Here is a 16,254-nt window from a genome sequence, read left to right as displayed (position 1 = left end):
ACCAGCATTGGTAAATGGGATGAAGAAGTAAAAGAAAACCTGATATGATAAACGGAGGGATGAAGAAAACACGGAAATAGGCACACGGACCCTGGTCCAGTGGAACGATTTATGATATCTCAAATTATTTCGACCTGTCCGACCCTGCAAGTAATTTATCAAACAGTTCTTGAGCAGCCTGCTCATTTCGAAGTTGGATCATATAGATGATGCCTGTCCGTGCACCTTTGGCATCGCTAAGTTCAATAGCAACACCAGTCTTGCCCACTCGTTCCACGCCATCCGTAAGCACTATCGTCGAGATGAGGATGTTCTTCTTGTCTTTTGAGCCCGCTTCGACAACGAGTTGCTTGACATTAGTTGGCTGCTGATGATAGAGAGTCAGTCGCGCAGAGCCCAACGACTTCCATTGCGCGTGCTGTTGCTGGTGGAAGACCCTGCACTTCATTTCCGTTATCGTGGGCTTGGCCGGACCCAGAGGCTTTCGCTCTTCAATCGGTGAAGTTGGAGGACTATTATCGTGGAATATTGATTCGGTGAACGAGTTTGCTCTAGAACTGATCTGCTGCGATGGTAGGATGGGTCTTATCGGAGCATTATTGCCGCTGCCCACAGAACTAATAGAATCTGTACGTTGGTCATAAGGTCGTGATGGTATCGGCAGCCCTCCAGGTAAGGAAGGAAGTGGTGGTGCTTGACCCGGACCTGGGGCATAGTCATACTGAGAGCGGAGAGACCGCGATGATGCCGACTTATGGAGTCTCCCGGAGGGCGCCTGCGGCTCAGACGGTGGTCGAGGGGGAGGAAGTCCATGAGGAGGACCTCCAGGACCCGTAGACCGAGAAGGAAATGGCTGAGCGTGATGGGGTTGTTGAGAAAAGTTCATAGATTGAGCTTGGGGGGGTGCGCTTTGTGGAGGGCGAAGATGTTGATGAATTGACGGGTATTGGTGATTGAGAGGCGGTTGATGATTGAGAGGCGGTTGATGGTGAAGAGACTGCATCGAGGTGTGACGTGACGAATTGACTGACGATTGATGATTTAAGGGTTGTTGTTGTGGGTATCCTTGAGCAGTAGGAGGAGAGTGCACTCTATGAGATGCGCCTCCCATGCTGGGGTCCTGATCGGGGAAGGGATGCGAAGAGCTGGTCGTGCTTGCACTCCGAGCTGGCGGCATGACCTGACCCAGACCGAAGGAGGAAGGTGGCGAATGTGCGGAAGCTCCTTGACCAGCAGATGGCTTGCGCATAGGGTGAGGGACACCAGAAGGAGCATCCTGCAATGACGGCGTCCTCTGTTCGCCTTGGAAATTTTGCGTCTGGGGTATAGCAACAGCTTCGCTAGGACTAATGTTCCCATTCCCCCCCACGACTTGCCTTGGAGCAAATTGTCCTAAGCTTGTTTTGCGAGGGGCGAAATTCTGTTGTGATGTGATGCGAGGCCTCGAGAAGTTAGGGGCAGAGGAGAGCTCAGGAAGCTCAGGTCTTCCATTCAACACACTAGAACTGGCAACCGGCTCTCGTGGAACACCCTGTTGAGTGTCATTAGCCTGCTCACGCGAAGGAAATCCCTCATTTGCAAGAGGAAGATCAGCAACTGGTGATACAGGGGGGCCTTTAGGCAAGGGGGGAACTGGTTCTGAAGCAATTCCAGACACTTCTCAAGATGTCAGTAGGGGATGGTGCAATCAGAGGTACATGCACATACTGGTCCTTGCAAAATCGATACACTCTTTGAATTCCTTGATGATCTCGTCACGGGATTGCATTGAAATGGCCTCAAGGATCAGCGTCTCTTTACGCATGATGGAAATCTGAAGTACGTTATCTGCCAATATTTTAAGATTTTATTCGGTGTGATGATCACGTTACGCACCTTGATCAGGTACCTCGGTCACCTTCAGGACTTTTCCAGAAAGTGGAGGGTAGCAAAGCCGCATATCAGGACCGTCGACACCCGCTGCAATCCTGTCGTCCAAGGACATCTCCTCACATATCAAGAATAGATCTGATAGAATAAAGACAAAGCCGCGCTGGTGAACAACGTTCACGCCTGTCGAACGAGGAGTAAAATGGACGACAACATTGGCCGACAATTTAAGTTCTCTAGCATAAGGCAACGTTGGCGGAGACATTTGCAGACGAACGAGCTAAAGTAAAATAATCAGCGATCACCACGACACATCATGGGAATGTACGAACCTTGGGCTCCATGGTAAATATGTCGAGTGTCATATCTGTCGCCAATCGTTTCTCCAGGTTAGCGATGGATGTAGGCATGGCTGCTGTGGAGTTACGACTGATGGATGTCATCCCCGTCTCCCGGGAAAATTGTTCTCTAATTGCATGTCAACATCATGGACGGCATAACATCATCGTCCATGCTCACCCGCTTGACGAACCGCTTCCACGAACGGATGTAGTTGCGCTGACATTTCCTCCCCCAAATTGACCTGAAAGTAGCTGGTCGTGCGTTGCATCAAATTCTGTTACTGGAGACATCGCTGGAGAAGCGATAGGCCCAGCCTTCTCGTTAGATGTGACAGGCGGCAGTACGAAGGAGGAAGCGGGAGGACTGTGGCCAACCTTGACCTGACATCTTCCGTCCAAAGTCTCCAATAGATCGTCTAACTTTTCAAGAGCACCTGTCAATAGTCGATGGTCGCTCCTGCCCGGTACGGTGCTCCTTAGCAGTCTGTTGTATAATTTCCTGTAATATAAAAGACGACCCTTAGGCAACAGAAATAGGGCATCCAAGGTCCATAGCGATGGGTCAGCTAGCTGAGAGGACTGAATTGCAGCTATTGAGGGAGGGCTAGCCGTAGAGAACGCCTCGAGAACGCCTGGAAGCTTCATATTTGACTTGACAGGCTCCCATTGATCAAAACCAGTAGAGAATTTCTGACAGTACGTCGTGTAGGGTCGGTCAAGGTCATCAATCTTTGGAGCACATTCAGAATGCAGGAAAGTCTGCCTAGTGCTAAACTCTCACCCATCGCATCAAGAGGTCACCCAGAGCTTTGGGTGAGGACGGATTGGCGCCGATTTCTTTCAGTTTCTATGCACGTGTTAGCCACATTGTACCCGTGAAAATGCATTACATACCGCGAGGAGTGTGCGATTTGTCTTATAGACACTCTCAATGCTGCGAAACATGACATCGAGCTCTGGCGGTGGCAAATTGGACCGTGACCATGCTGCGGCTACCCTCTACAAAAACAATGAATTTGACAAGTCTGTAATGAATTCAGGAACGCACTCGTATTATGCCAGTCAAGTACTCCACATAAATCTTTTCGCTCTCGATAAGATCGGTCAAAGGACTAGATTTCTTCGTCTTTTCTATTTGGGAGGTAGGGGATGTAGGAGACATTGATGAGACAGTTGGTCCAACTGCTATTGCGGGAGATTTGGGCGAGTCAAATCCTGGTGGCCGGTGTGAATATGTGCCTAGAACGAAAATAGGGCGAAAAAGATGTGTTACCTAGAGATGCCAGGCTTGGTATTGGAGGTAGTTGAGGACCGTTGTTATCAAGGTGAGTATCTAGTACAAGGCCGATATTCTTGGGAGGTGGCGGTGGTGATACATGTGAATCTGGTGGTAGAGGAGGTAACTTTAGATCACGACCTAAAGGTCTGTATTCGACGCCAATGGAACCGGACATTGTTGATAGAGCGAGAGATTCTAAGTGGCTGGGATTAGAGCATCAGTCCTGTAGGCAAGCTTAAGCTTGGCGGATCTGTAATTCAATAAAAGAGGTGACCGACAGTCGCGAGGATAACGTGCACAACGACTATTATTTCAATCAATTTTTGATATGAGAACATTTCCATCAACAACCACCTCAGTTTGTTTTTCAAATATTTTACACAAGTTAACTACAGAGAAGTCACGTGATGAACCCGTACCTAGAATCACAATCAAAGGACCCACTCCAGCTTCGTGCTCCGTAAGACCTTACTCAACTCGTCTATTCCATGTCAGATAACGTTGTGGAAGCCAATTGGGTTCCTTCCACTCTTTATCAGAAATCTCAGCTAGAATCATTTGCGCGATAACTTCGGCACTAGAAATCATGTCATGTATGAATTGAGCCTGAGACAGTTCAGCCACACAATGTAAGACTTACCATCCGAATGCGCGCGGCATTCCATGACCAGTATATCCTGCAGCGATGTACTGTTTCTTGTACAGGTCTCTATCTGGATTCGCTGCGAGTAAGTCTGCTACGGCACCAACCTGGCGAGGGGTACATCAACCAACAGTAGTTGCAAGAGTTACTTGGACGTACAAATGGATCCCCCGTCTTCGTGTAGCCCGTAATTCCAGTCTAAACCTTCGTCAGGGATATCCTCACCCACGTAGAAAGAGCACCTACCCATTCCATCTCAGGCTCCGAATGAGGGTCATATTTACCTTCAAATATAGATGGCAAGAACTCGCGGAGCGCTTTCCCAACGAGAGGGTGCGTTTCAGAGTCGTCGTCCACATATAGCTCACGACTGGGTGCCGCAGCTTCCTGGCCACCACCGATGATGATCAACGGTTTTTCGGTGTCGCGTGTTACGGGTCGGGGGAACCAGTATGCAAACCCCTAAAAGAGAGATTGGTCACAAAAAGACGTGCTAGGATAGAGTGGCTTACTTTGTTTCCACTCCAGCTCGATATCTTAATTTGATCAGTACCGACAGAAGCACGGGTGGTCATTACTTGTCCTCGAGCGGGTATAATTCCATCTGGGCTCGTGAGGAAGGGAAGAAGGTGAGAGGCATATCCATTTGTAGCATGGACGATACGGGAGCACGATATGCTACCCCGGTTCGTCACGACTGTATAAGTGGAAGTCGTTTCATGCGTGACTGCAGTCACCGGCGTCCGAGTGTGCAAGCTGAGGGAGGCGTATTGCCTAGCGTGTGCTTGAGCATGCTGGTACAACTTTGTGACAAGTTTTAGCGGCCAGACATTATACCCTGGCCTGCGGAATCCTGGGTAAGGGACGCCATATTCCTGGTAATGAAAAGGTTGAATCAGACTAGGAAGATTATGACTAGCGAGAACAGACACCTTCTCGAGTTCCTCCTTCGAGAGCCATTCCACACCATCTAGATTGAGCTGTGCTTGACGTGCCATATCGAAGTCATTGTGCGCGTTTTTTGCCTCCTTCTCCGTGAACAAGAGACTTATGTGTCCACCTTCTACGAGGTCGACGTCGCTCGCCCAGCCATTCTCCTCTATGATCTTGACGAGCAGAGAAGTGGTGTGTTGCTCCAGTTCATATGACTTAATTGCCTCGACCGTATCAAATGATGCCCGACGTTGAGCAAACCTAGTGAACGCAGCCGGTGTAAGATGTTCACCATTCCTTCCTGTAAACATTCTTTTCTGCATGAGGATCTAAAGAAACACACGGTGCTCCACGCACCGGTCGCTCCTGAGCCTGAAACGCGTCAGTACTGTACAAAAAAACTCACAATCAGCAGACAGACTGACAGAAATCTCTCGCCTCGAGTATCACGATACTGAGCGAGTGTTTGATAGAAAGCGAGGCATTATTCAAGAGTTCGATAAGATGGTACGCGACGCCAACGCCAGTGAAACCAGCCCCGATGATGCAGATGTCTGCCTCGCTAGGCAGAGGATCTTGGCTGCCTTGGCCAGCGAGTGGATTGACGTCCGGGGAAGAATCAATCCAGAAGGAGCGGGTTGGATTGCGAGATGGGAGTTTAGCAGGAGTTGGATGTCCTGATGGCGGTGTCTCGAGTACATTCTGAGAATGTTCTAACTTACCGAGTATCTGAGGGTTAACAGGCGGCATTATCGACTAGGCCAACTAAGAAGAAAACGAGAAAGGGCCGCATCCAGTCTCTCATTTCCGTGAAAAAGATAAGATAAGATGACCATTAGCCTGGGCCTTGCTGGAACTTCGAATGTGTTGAATTAGTATTATAACCACAAATGGGTACCGGCGACTACGCACCCACAACCCTGACTCCGCTTTTGGGAGACAATCATTCAGCCGTTCGGCGTTCATCGCATATGTTCTGAGGCAAGCAAAAACTGTGAGGTTCAAGCAATACTCAGGGTATAGCGCCGTACGAACAATGGTCCCGTTAAGTACGTAGATTATCGCAGTGTAACTGCTGATTTTCCACACAAGAACTAGGACAATGGGGGAAACTACCTTCAAGAATCAAAATCAAGACCAACTTCAGCACTCGCACTGGCAAACCCAATGAATGAAGACGAAGTATACCACTAGATAGATAGATAGATAGATAGATAGACACGATTATTTGACCGCCAATACCAAGAAAGGGGATCAAACTTGCTGCCTCAGGCGGCATTACTCAGAGTAAGTTACTCTAGCCTGCCCCATTCTTTGCAGGCGATGCATGTCCTGCCGGTCCATCGGCCTTTCACACCTTCGTCACAGAGGCCTTTGGCAGCCCCGCTCAGTGGTAGCAGCCTCATGGACCTCGATCCCGTTTGATACACTCGAGAGCCGGTCGGACTAGTTCATGGTTCAGGGAATGGTCTGGTGCGTGGTTCGGGATAGGGCCTGGTCAGCAAGGAGGTCAATATACGGTCGACGAGAGCAGCCATGACAACCTCTCCATACCATACAGTAGCTCGAGATGACGCACAGACGAGATAGTGACAGAGGGTAACAGATGTTTGATAAAAGAAAGATAACGAGCAGACGAAGCCCCGTTAAGTGCAACATCCAACCCGGTGCATAAGCGACAGAAGTGCAACACTAGGCAGCACAGAAGAAATTTGACCGATTCAGGATGGGTACGCTTCTTTGGAACAAAGACTGAAGAGAGTTGGAGAGCTGCCTCTATGATTCAGACGATAGACGCAGGCAAATCAGGAAGGGATGTGAAATAATAATCCTCGGGAGAAAGACACGCAGGATCATCACTGACCACAGTAACATACTGTACAGAGCGCTGATATCGACCATTTGAGAAAACCGATGGTAAACGACTTGGTAAACAAGGTTCTTGTTTCCAAATATTTTACACAACTAACTAATTTCAAAGATTTAATCCAATAATAATTACCACCTTGACACTAGTACTATTATCAACGATGTCATATCCCCAGCAATGGCTCAAAACCACTTTCTCCTCGCGGTCACGCGCCGTCGAACTCTTACACCCAGAGTTAGAGAAAGGCGTCATCACAAAGCATGATTTTGAGCTAGCAACCAGATTCCTGCCTGGGGGGCACAGACACTGGCCTGTTCGTCTGTTGTTCCGGTATCATGTTCATATTTGACCGCGCATCCTTACGAACAGGCGATATATGGGGTCGGGGCTGCAGGCGCCACCCTCGGTTATGGGTACTCCATGGCGCGTCCCAGGTGGTCTCACGCAAAGCTTGCATGGGGCTCGGGCGCTGCCACCGCCATCGGGTTGGTTTTTGGCGGGGTCAGACAAGTCTTGGCCCACAGACAGTTTACAGAAGCTCTGGAAAACCCCGCAGGCTTTATAGAAGCGTTACGCAATGTTGACCGCAGACTTGGCGGCGATGGGCAGTTGGGCTTCACGCTGTCACGAATACGAAAGGATGCTGCACATTTGGACAACACTGCTACTTCCGGGACTAGTCAAGAGCATGGCCCGGAGATGGTCAGTGAGGAGAATTGGGGGGCGTCTTTACCTCATTCTGATGGCGAGTAACCGTATTGGTCCTGCTATATGTCACTCTGACATTCTCGCAGCCCCTTCACCCCAAGTAACTCAACCAAAGAATCGCTGGGAAGAGATACGTGCAGCGAACGCACGTTCTGCTGGTTATGTGTCTTCATGGGACACTATCCGACAACGTCATGAACGGAACAGATTGCCATACCCAACATCATCGCCGAGTAACGACCCACCATCGTCTGGAATGGATGATCGAACAGCAGAGCAAGCCAAGTTTGACGCTATGCTGGAGGCCGAAAGAAGGAGAGGACAATCACAAGACTTCCGCGAATTTGTATGATGCTAATGCACCGACGAGACATTTCTTTCGATACGTAATGAGAACCAGCTACCAATAATTCAATGCATTATAAGTGGATATACGCACAGTCCAAGGCAGTCTACAGTATAAGTAATGGTTCGAGATGAAGAGATATAAACTCATATGCGGTGATTCCATCGCACTATTCCGCTCTCGGAAGGGAGTGACTGCTGTAGCTCGTGGGGGGACCAGCTGGGGAGGATGGGAGGTGAATTTTCAACGGGGCGGCAGTATGAATCTAGTGAGCCTAAATCACGTATGAATATCGGGGAATCATACTCCATTGAGTGTAACATGGAGGGATTTGGCAGAGGTGCCATCTGAGCATTTTCAGGTAATGTTGGCGTCGCGAACAATGTGGTATGAGAGAATGGATACAAGGGTAGCCCCACCTCCAATGGCTGCTTCTGGCTTGTCAATCGTACTATGTCTCTCATAATGCCTTGCAATAACTTCTCTTGGCGAGCTGCACCATCGTGAATGAGAAGTCTTTGATAAAAGAAATATACGTACTACCTATGGGAGATCTCACTCCGTAGTTGATCATTGCTCGTCTGTCATACCAATCAATGGAGGTTCTACGAGGTTTCAAACGAGAGCGTACCGCAAGACGTTGATTTCTCCCCATACCTGGTCTTCTCTTGCCTCATCCCCTACTTCTATGAAGTGTTTGCAGACCTGAACTTGAACGACTGCGGCAAGGTACCAACAGATCTGCGATAGACAATGAATGACTTCTGATTGGAACAACTCAAAAACTCACTACCACAAATGGGTGCAATCGTGATATATCCAAAGAAGTCTCGGATAACTTGAAGTAGGCTGAAAGAATGGCTCTTGCTGCATTGATACATCGACTCGTGGATATGCGATTCAAGTCGGTTAGGTCAAGATAAGGGTTATGAAGTGTAATCGTAGCCCTAAAAGTTGATATGTGAGAATTCACGAGAGGAAGGCAGGGCAAAGCACTTACGCGTACGGTATAATATGGACCATATATAAGTCTGTGTCCACAGAGCCATGATTACCAGGCAGATCGTTAGCGCTCATCATTTTGAACATGGTTGGGAGGTTCGCTAGGAAGTCATTGTAGACAAGTCGATCGAGATCCGCAAAGCCAGGTAATTCGAAAGGGTCTTGAAACTTGCTAGGCGCAGTCGGAGCATGCAAGTTTCCTCGGACATTGAAGTCTGTGACACGACCAAACACCATGATGGCCTTGATCAGGAGCAGAAACGAATCCGTGTATTTCGGCAAATGTGTGGTAAAGACGTCTTCCGTACGCATGTCTTGAGGATTGCTAGGCATTGATTGCTAAGGATGAGGTCAATCCGGAGCCGTTATAAGCTCTCAAACAAACGATAACTAATGCTTACCTCTGAGTCAAAGTCCTCCCCTCGGAGAGGAAGCTCAGTTCCCATGTCCCTCTCGTCAATTGCATGGATCCATCCACCGACCGACACTATACGGTCAAAGATGACTGTTGTCCACCAGGTGCGACGACGTGACTCCAGATCTATGAGGTCCCTCGGGGGAGCAAGATACCCACCCGGTAATCCACTGTTGTGAGTCGAGAATGTTCCTGGATAATTTAACCGCAGGGGTATGGCAACGCGAGTCTGGAATCCTGCAAAAATCCAAATTTCAACCCATCGTCCTTCTTGATAGAAATACCAAGCAAGCAGGATGCACGCCTGAACGACGGGAAAGATATCTTGGCCAGTGGCCATGGTTTTGTCGATATACTGTCGAGTTTTACTTGCGTGGAACTCCGCAAATTCATCACGTCTCGTGCCGTCGGGCAAAATTGCCACATTGCGGGAGGACCACCTGGACGCTGACGCACACTATTACCGCTGTCAGTGAGATCCAGGATTAAAATTAGTGACAGATTCACTATTGCATGGAGTATGGCCGAGTGTGGAAAGGAAGGATCCCTAGGATCCAGACGTACAGCTGCAAGAAAGGATGGGCGATGAAGGATACGAGGACCACAAGGATCGCACTTGAAAAACACATCAATACTATGGAAAACTTAGTGAACGCGATAGACAGAGCATCAAACCTCACTAGTGCTCCAAAACACTGCGCTCAGGGAGATCGGGATTCCAGCCGGAGTATATTATTTCAAGAATGGTGTCAGTGGAACTCTTGTGCCGAACCTCGTAAAGTTCTGGACTATTGCTGTTGTTACGGGGATCAGAATCGTCCATATGACCTGGAATTATAAGGTCTTTTGGGTAAGGAAGCGACGGTGTTTGAACAGAACTAGTGGCAGGACTTCCGGATTCGAGATTCAAGGAAGATGAGGCTGATCCAGAGCGGAACTGACCGAGATGGCGTAGTAGTTGCTGAGATTGTCCTGACGGACCATTGTTTCGTTGCTCTTGAAGTTGAGTCTTCAATTTCGCTGGAAGCGATTCAGCCGACATATAGTTGAGTAGGCTATGCAACGTACAAACTTCTTCTTCCAGAAGCCGAATTTTGTCGAGAGGATTTGTATCTGGCGCCAAAGCGAGACCATCTACTGGATCATAAACGCACTGCGGTTCTGCAGGGTGTCTGAGATCTGGATGTGAACATCACAAGCCGCATGTATTCGTAGAGAGCTTACGCGTAGTCGGGCGGTGCAGGCACACTTATGAGGGACTGCCATTGCCTTGTGTCCGCCATGTCAGGCTATCTTGGTACCAAACACCGAGAGCTATTGTACGCACTTGACACATGTGCCACAGTGGGGACGGGCAGCATCACATTTCTAGAGGTCTGAGTTCAACCTTTGGCAAGCGAAGGCAGCCGATCATAAACTCACGAGTTTTCTCTTTCGACATGGCCGACAAGCCTTTGAAGGATAGTAGAGATTTCACATTAAGTACGGAAAGATTGGCGTGTGCTTACCTGGTTCCTACGAAGTGCAGGGCGATTTGCTGCGCTAGCGCCTTGGGTTGCCTTTGGCATTAGTTGATGATATTGGTGCTTAATGTATTACTAGTGCTCGAATGGTAGTGATACCCGGGTTTGTGGTTGTGTCAAGGTGTAGTAGCGGGTGGGGAGCGAGTAGTTCTGGTTTTTCGGTGGTTGGGAAATATAAGCCAACTGCTCGGAGGGAGTGAGTATTCAAATGTGCAATAGTCGACGATGAGTTCGCACTTGCATCCATCATTCAAATATTCATACATGAACTATTTGGGTGAGCGGCCTCGCGGACCTTTAATAATCTCAGGTACAAGGAGAGTGTAACCGGTAAGCAAGAGACTGAAACGTTCTTTGTAGATTGTACGTCACCAACTTGAACGATGGCAGGCAAACATACATTTTAACTCATAGTAACATTAAGTGGGTTAATGTAATGTTCATGCCTGCAGGTGCTGATAGCTGTTATAAGTGTGTTCCGGATCCTGTGTACAGGCCGTCGACATTGGTGAGTACACGCACACAGCATAGTGCCAGGACTGTCGAAGAAGCGGTGCCTTTCCAAAAGGGACAATTTACCTACTGAAAGTCACCCGCGGGGCTTTCCCCGGCTGTTCCCACAACTCGGTCCATTCCAGACGGAAGGTTTCAATTATTGACTCTGCCCTCTACTATTATTTCCTTTCAACTCGGAGCGCTCACGGAGGTACTTCATTGCTAGTGTCATACTGAAGCTCGGTAAAGAAAAAACCAAAAGGTAACTCGACGTGGGAGAGCGTGAGCACTGAAGAAAAATGATCATATCGTCAAGGTGACATTTGATGAGGAATGTAGTAGACCGTGATGAGCTTGCTGATGGGTTAGATCACTGGAGAAGATATTATGATGGTATCAATGATGCACTGGCAATAGCATTGCGGCAGTCCGAGTCCACCGCAGAAAAGAAACAGTACGAGGGAATGAAAGAACACGCGTGCCACAAGGCAAGCAAAGAAGCGATGAACCATCCAGTCTTTAATTGGGTAGCGGCAACAATACGTATATATTATCTTGCGTCGGGTCTGCTACATAATCAATATGTATGACAGGGGTTATGCGTTTTGGGGCACTCATTTCTTCCTGACTCATGCAATGCTTGAAGCATAACGGCACACCTGTGGCTAGCGGGTACACCCTAGAGCGTTTTTGGCTGAGTGCCACCGTAAGAAGTACAGGATCTCTCCCACTTCGAAGAACTTCTCGGCGGGCCGGGTGACAAATGATAACTGAAATGATTGTAATTGGCCGTCTTCGCGCGGGCGTTACATGATGTGTGCCGAAGGGTGATTCACTTGGTTGATTTATCGCGAGAACAACGGGATGTACGATCTTTTGCTGTATTCAAAAGGCTTACTCACGTTAATATCGAATGGTGAACAAAATCATGCCTGCGCAAATTCCCGCATGATGCGAGGTGCACCTACCTCATGTTCAATGGAACAATAGAACTGTCGTGGTGTCAGCTCGCGTGACTATGTAGATCATAATAGATTCCAATCGGTCTAGGCAGTCTTAAGTTACCCACAGGGGATAAAAAAGCACTATAGCACGTATGTAACCAGGATAGTGCGATAGGTCTTTATAATCACTGTGCAATTGCTCCATATATATGTTGCCAACAATTTATGATCTGATCTTTAAGTCAGCCGATGCTAACAATACCCCGAGAATATATAATTCGCTTACAAAACTGTGGCAACGATCCGCCTAGAATGTGCTGCGTGTCTGAATTCGGTCAAGTAGATCCCTAGAACATGAACGGATGTGAATAATTAAGTGAGCTCTGCAGAAGCAAGAGTCTTAACCTTGCCAGGTGCCGAGGTTCAGACGGCCATCGGTAATTGGGATCGAGATAGTAGCACCGATCAAGGATGTCTTCGTGTGAGATACGCTGAAAGAACAGGATTTACGTTGGTGAAAGAGCACCTTTGAAATTTAATAAAGCGACATACGAGTCACTGTAGACCACACGCACATGAGTCTAATTATCAGTAAGCACTGCTGAACGTGAAATAATTACTCGGGGCCTTCGTCCGTGTGCATCCAGTTAAGACTCTCGGGGACGATGTTATCCAGAGCCATGTCCATGTCTGTTGAATTGTTCAGCCAACATGGTCGTCTTCTACTGCTTCATGATGTCTCTCCTTTGCGAACGTCTGGAGCACCGAACATGATGAGCACTAACTCAGACTTAGTACTTCACTGAGAACCGACCTCGATCACAATTTTCATTGATTGTCAGCGCGGCTGACGTGTGTTGACTGACAGTGTTTGATAATGTCCGAAATACAGGCTACGCTACACTCACATGAAGAGGAAGAGCATCCCAACCTGTGCAAGATGTGAACCGAGCAGTGTTGGAATAACCGAATCAAGTGAATAGTACTAGTCGTACCTTCACGTCCTTGATACCTGGTGTGATATGGGCGTAAACCTCATCCGTGACAAGATGACACCCCTTGGATCTTTGTGAAAGCGAAAAGGTTTTCTGCCAGCCCATCGTATGGAAACAGTAAAAGAAAGGTCAGGACAACTCAAACTCTCAGAGGGACCTTTGGGATTAACGATTAACGATTTTCATTGGCTAACTACGCTATGGGAATTTGAAAGTGACAAAGCTTATGTCATCGTCACGGAGGGCAGCCGCTCGCTTGACCCGTTAATTTTCCCGCACAAACATTCCACGATCTGTGTAGTACATGTTGTCTGTACTGGTTTCTGGATTCCAGCGATTCCCAGAGTCATACACTCTTCACAGCAACCTAGACTCCAGCTTCTCACAAGTTTCTTCAGACATACACGAGAACGACCTTCCGGTTAACGCCATCCATTCAGTCCTGGCTTTAGTCCGCCCTGACAGGTTGCCTAATGCCTTTCGTATCTGCAACCAATACCAATCCTCAGTCACCTCCATGTCTCTCTTGATGTGCGCGGAGGATAGGTAGCACCGTGGCAGCCAAAGCGGTAGCTGTGCGGAGAGTGGGAGCTGACAGCGCACTTAGGTTATTTCATATGACACCAAGGTGCATGAGCAAACCAGATAGGATCAGCATTTAACGTGGCTGTCTCGCTTCGTCTGGCTCTAGAGTCAATGACACAATCTATGGTTGGGCTGGACCGAGCGTTAGCTTGGGAAGGCGCATGAGCAAACCAGATAGAATCAGCATTTAATGTAGCTACAAGAGTCTAGCTTCGTCTGGCTCTAGAGTCAATGACACAATCTATGAGGTTGGGCTGGACCGAGCGTTAGCTCGGGATGAGCAAACCAGATAGGATCAGCATTTAACGTGGCTACAAGAGAGACTCATCCGAACTGTGCTACTGGAGTTTGATGGGCTCGGAGGCGAGGGGCAAACGGTGGGAGTACAGTGGAGAAGTATATAGCGCTCTAATTCAAGACTGTTTGCTTTACATAATTGTAAGTTAGTACCCGTTGTCGCCAGCCAAACAATGACATCAGCCACCAAATTAATAAGTAGCGCCAAAACATTGCGGTCAAGACGTCAAGCCCTCATGCACATGCAGCATTCGAAATCCTTAGTGGTCAGAGCGTTTCCGTGATAACCAGATAAACAATAGTGCACGACAGTTTCGGCGCTACGGGCCGTAGATAGTTTATGACACCTTGAACTTAAATCTTAGTTGAGGACGCTTTTTATAAATTAGGTACATGGCCAGACGGCTACCTGTTTAGACTTAGAGAAACTCTCTTTGGCATGATATATCACGCATATCCCGCATATAGATTTTGTTCCGGCCTGGCCAAGATTATTCTCGGTGCTAGTACTTGTATGTATAGTCCTGCATTTCAATGAAAATAAGATGCTTATCCCCTCCCAGGCGAGTTACTAGCATCGGCAGTCTGAACCTTGTTAGAAAAAGGGAATCATTTCAGGTGCACTGATCAGCAGGTGCCTGGAGACTGGAGTGACGGAAGTCGCCACTTCGTGTAGTTGGTGACGCTTGCACATGTGTGTCGTTTCTCTCAAGGTGTCGAAATGACAGGTTCATTCCAAGGCACAACACAAAGTACATTCACGAGGCAATGGGTGCCTAGTATCAATCTTCCATGCCGAACCTCTTGGCACGATCTAAACCACCGCGATTGCCTGGTACATTACGATTCCTACAGTGATTGGCATAATGGCCCTTTTCTCCGCACTGGGCATGATGAGTATTTTCCTCTATAAATAAATGCGTAGAAACAAACCTTGAAACACAGCACTTCATCGAGGTTTCTACGAGGTGGTCCGCCACCGTTCGGTCCTCCACTGTGCGACGTCGCCTGCGGACCCATGGCTCCTCGATCGAAATCAGCATACCGACCATATCCTGGTGGCGGCGGGCCAAGGTCACGATTCGAAGGCGGTGATGGAGGTTCGTATGATTTAGGTGGCGGTAAGTCAGGTTTTGGACTGGGAACAACAAAGAAGTCAAGTAAGAAGAAAGAATATGGATTACACGCACTGGCCACGAGGGCAGTCTGGACCTAGGGGGCACAAACCGGTTAGGTAGAGTTGACAGGCGACACGGCGAACATGCTTGCGAGGGCATGTTGGTCCTATGTGGAATATTAATAGATCCGACGTGACGAGTTGACAGAGGCACACACCTAGTTTGCAGAACCCGCGTTTGTAATCAGGACATTCAACACGGCGTTCCTTGGGATGAGCATAGAGGCATTCATCTCCTGCTGAGCAATAACCGTACTTTGCATACCACCAACACTCTGGCATCCGCCTGAGATTGTACTCGTGCAAGAACTCGCACGCATCACCCTTTTTACACAAACCACGTAGCCAATGTTTACAGACTGTAGCTAAACGTTCTCGTTCACGAGGATGTGTGGGTAACTGCTTTGGGGGCTGAAAGTTCTGTGAAGAGGGCGTTGTATGACGTAAAGGACAGTGAAGTGGTCCTAATGGACATCCAGTTGGGGTCAAGGACAGACGACATATTTGATCGTCTTGAAAGAAGTTGTGAGTGGAAGAGATGGTATTAAAAACCGAAGAAAGTTACCTTTATCGAGCTTGAGACCAAGTTCATTTTTTACATATAGTTCTTCTGGAAAGTTGTTCTGGTGAAACTGAGGATGGACGATATCCTTGAGGGCTGATGGGCCAGCTAATGGGTTAGTGGCCATTATTGACAAGTTGAAAGCGGTGCAAAGAAGAAGCGACACGTCACGGGGTTTATTTATCAGGGGCAATGGCTTCCCATAATCTGTACGTCAACTGTACGTAGTTATTAAGGGTTGCATAGAACTCTAATGATCAGATCGTCACA

General features: G+C 48.2%; 6 protein-coding genes across 6 annotated transcripts; 1 reads left to right on the top strand and 5 right to left on the bottom strand.

Annotated features, from left to right (window-relative positions):
• Positions 1-3: 3 nt before the first annotated feature.
• Positions 4-3,967, bottom strand: HD556DRAFT_885750 (uncharacterized protein). Its single transcript, XM_041311938.1, has 11 exons — positions 3,768-3,967; positions 3,484-3,712; positions 3,259-3,425; positions 3,105-3,209; positions 2,992-3,057; positions 2,389-2,939; positions 2,202-2,337; positions 1,876-2,149; positions 1,708-1,827; positions 91-1,656; positions 4-39 (listed from the first exon to the last, which is right to left on the bottom strand). Exons 2-10 carry the CDS (start codon positions 3,662-3,664, stop codon positions 125-127), a joined length of 3,132 nt encoding a protein of 1,043 aa, XP_041164996.1. The 5' UTR covers positions 3,665-3,712; positions 3,768-3,967; the 3' UTR covers positions 4-39; positions 91-124.
• Positions 3,965-5,877, bottom strand: HD556DRAFT_1338139 (FAD dependent oxidoreductase). The gene is made up of 7 exons (XM_041301974.1): positions 5,491-5,877; positions 5,423-5,437; positions 5,065-5,366; positions 4,645-5,007; positions 4,379-4,594; positions 4,130-4,330; positions 3,965-4,066 (listed from the first exon to the last, which is right to left on the bottom strand). Exons 1-6 carry the CDS (start codon positions 5,813-5,815, stop codon positions 4,199-4,201), a joined length of 1,353 nt encoding a protein of 450 aa, XP_041164995.1. The 5' UTR covers positions 5,816-5,877; the 3' UTR covers positions 3,965-4,066; positions 4,130-4,198.
• Positions 5,878-6,900: 1,023 nt separating this feature from the next.
• HD556DRAFT_1338125 (uncharacterized protein) lies at positions 6,901-8,075 on the top strand. The gene is made up of 4 exons (XM_041301973.1): positions 6,901-6,994; positions 7,047-7,248; positions 7,305-7,680; positions 7,730-8,075. Exons 2-4 carry the CDS (start codon positions 7,096-7,098, stop codon positions 7,993-7,995), a joined length of 795 nt encoding a protein of 264 aa, XP_041164994.1. The 5' UTR covers positions 6,901-6,994; positions 7,047-7,095; the 3' UTR covers positions 7,996-8,075.
• Positions 8,076-11,177, bottom strand: HD556DRAFT_1338116 (uncharacterized protein). The gene is made up of 13 exons (XM_041301972.1): positions 10,915-11,177; positions 10,829-10,858; positions 10,734-10,774; positions 10,631-10,675; positions 10,475-10,578; positions 10,087-10,426; positions 9,914-10,040; positions 9,393-9,863; positions 8,990-9,330; positions 8,780-8,936; positions 8,621-8,730; positions 8,530-8,570; positions 8,076-8,482 (listed from the first exon to the last, which is right to left on the bottom strand). Exons 1-13 carry the CDS (start codon positions 10,972-10,974, stop codon positions 8,136-8,138), a joined length of 2,214 nt encoding a protein of 737 aa, XP_041164993.1. The 5' UTR covers positions 10,975-11,177; the 3' UTR covers positions 8,076-8,135.
• A 1,251-nt stretch (positions 11,178-12,428) lies between these two features.
• On the bottom strand, positions 12,429-13,548 carry HD556DRAFT_1338099 (uncharacterized protein). Its single transcript, XM_041301971.1, has 9 exons — positions 13,364-13,548; positions 13,277-13,299; positions 13,183-13,229; positions 13,115-13,124; positions 12,989-13,060; positions 12,921-12,926; positions 12,774-12,859; positions 12,655-12,715; positions 12,429-12,598 (listed from the first exon to the last, which is right to left on the bottom strand). Exons 1-9 carry the CDS (start codon positions 13,466-13,468, stop codon positions 12,592-12,594), a joined length of 417 nt encoding a protein of 138 aa, XP_041164992.1. The 5' UTR covers positions 13,469-13,548; the 3' UTR covers positions 12,429-12,591.
• Positions 13,549-14,789: 1,241 nt separating this feature from the next.
• HD556DRAFT_1338090 (uncharacterized protein) lies at positions 14,790-16,203 on the bottom strand. Its single transcript, XM_041301970.1, has 5 exons — positions 15,988-16,203; positions 15,581-15,934; positions 15,436-15,529; positions 15,179-15,383; positions 14,790-15,129 (listed from the first exon to the last, which is right to left on the bottom strand). The coding sequence occupies exons 1-5, from the start codon at positions 16,109-16,111 to the stop codon at positions 15,028-15,030; spliced, it is 879 nt and encodes a 292-aa protein (XP_041164991.1). The 5' UTR covers positions 16,112-16,203; the 3' UTR covers positions 14,790-15,027.
• Between the last annotated feature and the right edge of the window lie 51 nt (positions 16,204-16,254).

Source organism: Suillus plorans (assembly GCF_016647745.1).
Source record: "Suillus plorans strain S12 chromosome Unknown HD556scaffold_7, whole genome shotgun sequence".
Lineage (NCBI taxonomy): Eukaryota > Fungi > Basidiomycota > Agaricomycetes > Boletales > Suillaceae > Suillus > Suillus plorans.
This window is presented reverse-complemented; position numbering and strand designations above follow the sequence as displayed.

Coding starts and splice junctions, on each gene's coding strand:
- HD556DRAFT_1338090 (XM_041301970.1), bottom strand. CDS start 16,111: ATGGCCACTAACCCATTAGCTGGCCCATCAGCCCTCAAGGATATCGTC. Junction 15,530..15,580: donor ACGCGGGTTCTGCAAACTAG/GTGTGTGCCTCT, acceptor TATTCCACATAG/GACCAACATGCCCTCGCAAG. Junction 15,130..15,178: donor ATGAAGTGCTGTGTTTCAAG/GTTTGTTTCTAC, acceptor CATCATGCCCAG/TGCGGAGAAAAGGGCCATTA.
- HD556DRAFT_885750 (XM_041311938.1), bottom strand. CDS start 3,664: ATGTCCGGTTCCATTGGCGTCGAATACAGACCTTTAGGTCGTGATCTA. Junction 3,058..3,104: donor CAAATCGCACACTCCTCGCG/GTATGTAATGCA, acceptor ACACGTGCATAG/AAACTGAAAGAAATCGGCGC. Junction 2,940..2,991: donor GTGACCTCTTGATGCGATGG/GTGAGAGTTTAG, acceptor TGTGCTCCAAAG/ATTGATGACCTTGACCGACC.
- HD556DRAFT_1338139 (XM_041301974.1), bottom strand. CDS start 5,815: ATGCCGCCTGTTAACCCTCAGATACTCGGTAAGTTAGAACATTCTCAG. Junction 5,008..5,064: donor CGAAGGAGGAACTCGAGAAG/GTGTCTGTTCTC, acceptor TTTCATTACCAG/GAATATGGCGTCCCTTACCC. Junction 4,595..4,644: donor CGAGCTGGAGTGGAAACAAA/GTAAGCCACTCT, acceptor TCTCTCTTTTAG/GGGTTTGCATACTGGTTCCC.
- HD556DRAFT_1338125 (XM_041301973.1), top strand. CDS start 7,096: ATGTCATATCCCCAGCAATGGCTCAAAACCACTTTCTCCTCGCGGTCA. Junction 7,249..7,304: donor GGGGGCACAGACACTGGCCT/GTTCGTCTGTTG, acceptor CCTTACGAACAG/GCGATATATGGGGTCGGGGC. Junction 7,681..7,729: donor GTCTTTACCTCATTCTGATG/GCGAGTAACCGT, acceptor ACATTCTCGCAG/CCCCTTCACCCCAAGTAACT.
- HD556DRAFT_1338099 (XM_041301971.1), bottom strand. CDS start 13,468: ATGGGCTGGCAGAAAACCTTTTCGCTTTCACAAAGATCCAAGGGGTGT. Junction 13,230..13,276: donor GGGATGCTCTTCCTCTTCAT/GTGAGTGTAGCG, acceptor AAACACTGTCAG/TCAACACACGTCAGCCGCGC. Junction 12,716..12,773: donor GAACCTCGGCACCTGGCAAG/GTTAAGACTCTT, acceptor TTCATGTTCTAG/GGATCTACTTGACCGAATTC.
- HD556DRAFT_1338116 (XM_041301972.1), bottom strand. CDS start 10,974: ATGCCAAAGGCAACCCAAGGCGCTAGCGCAGCAAATCGCCCTGCACTT. Junction 10,676..10,733: donor CACTGTGGCACATGTGTCAA/GTGCGTACAATA, acceptor GGCGGACACAAG/GCAATGGCAGTCCCTCATAA. Junction 8,483..8,529: donor AGTGAGATCTCCCATAGGTA/GTACGTATATTT, acceptor ACGATGGTGCAG/CTCGCCAAGAGAAGTTATTG.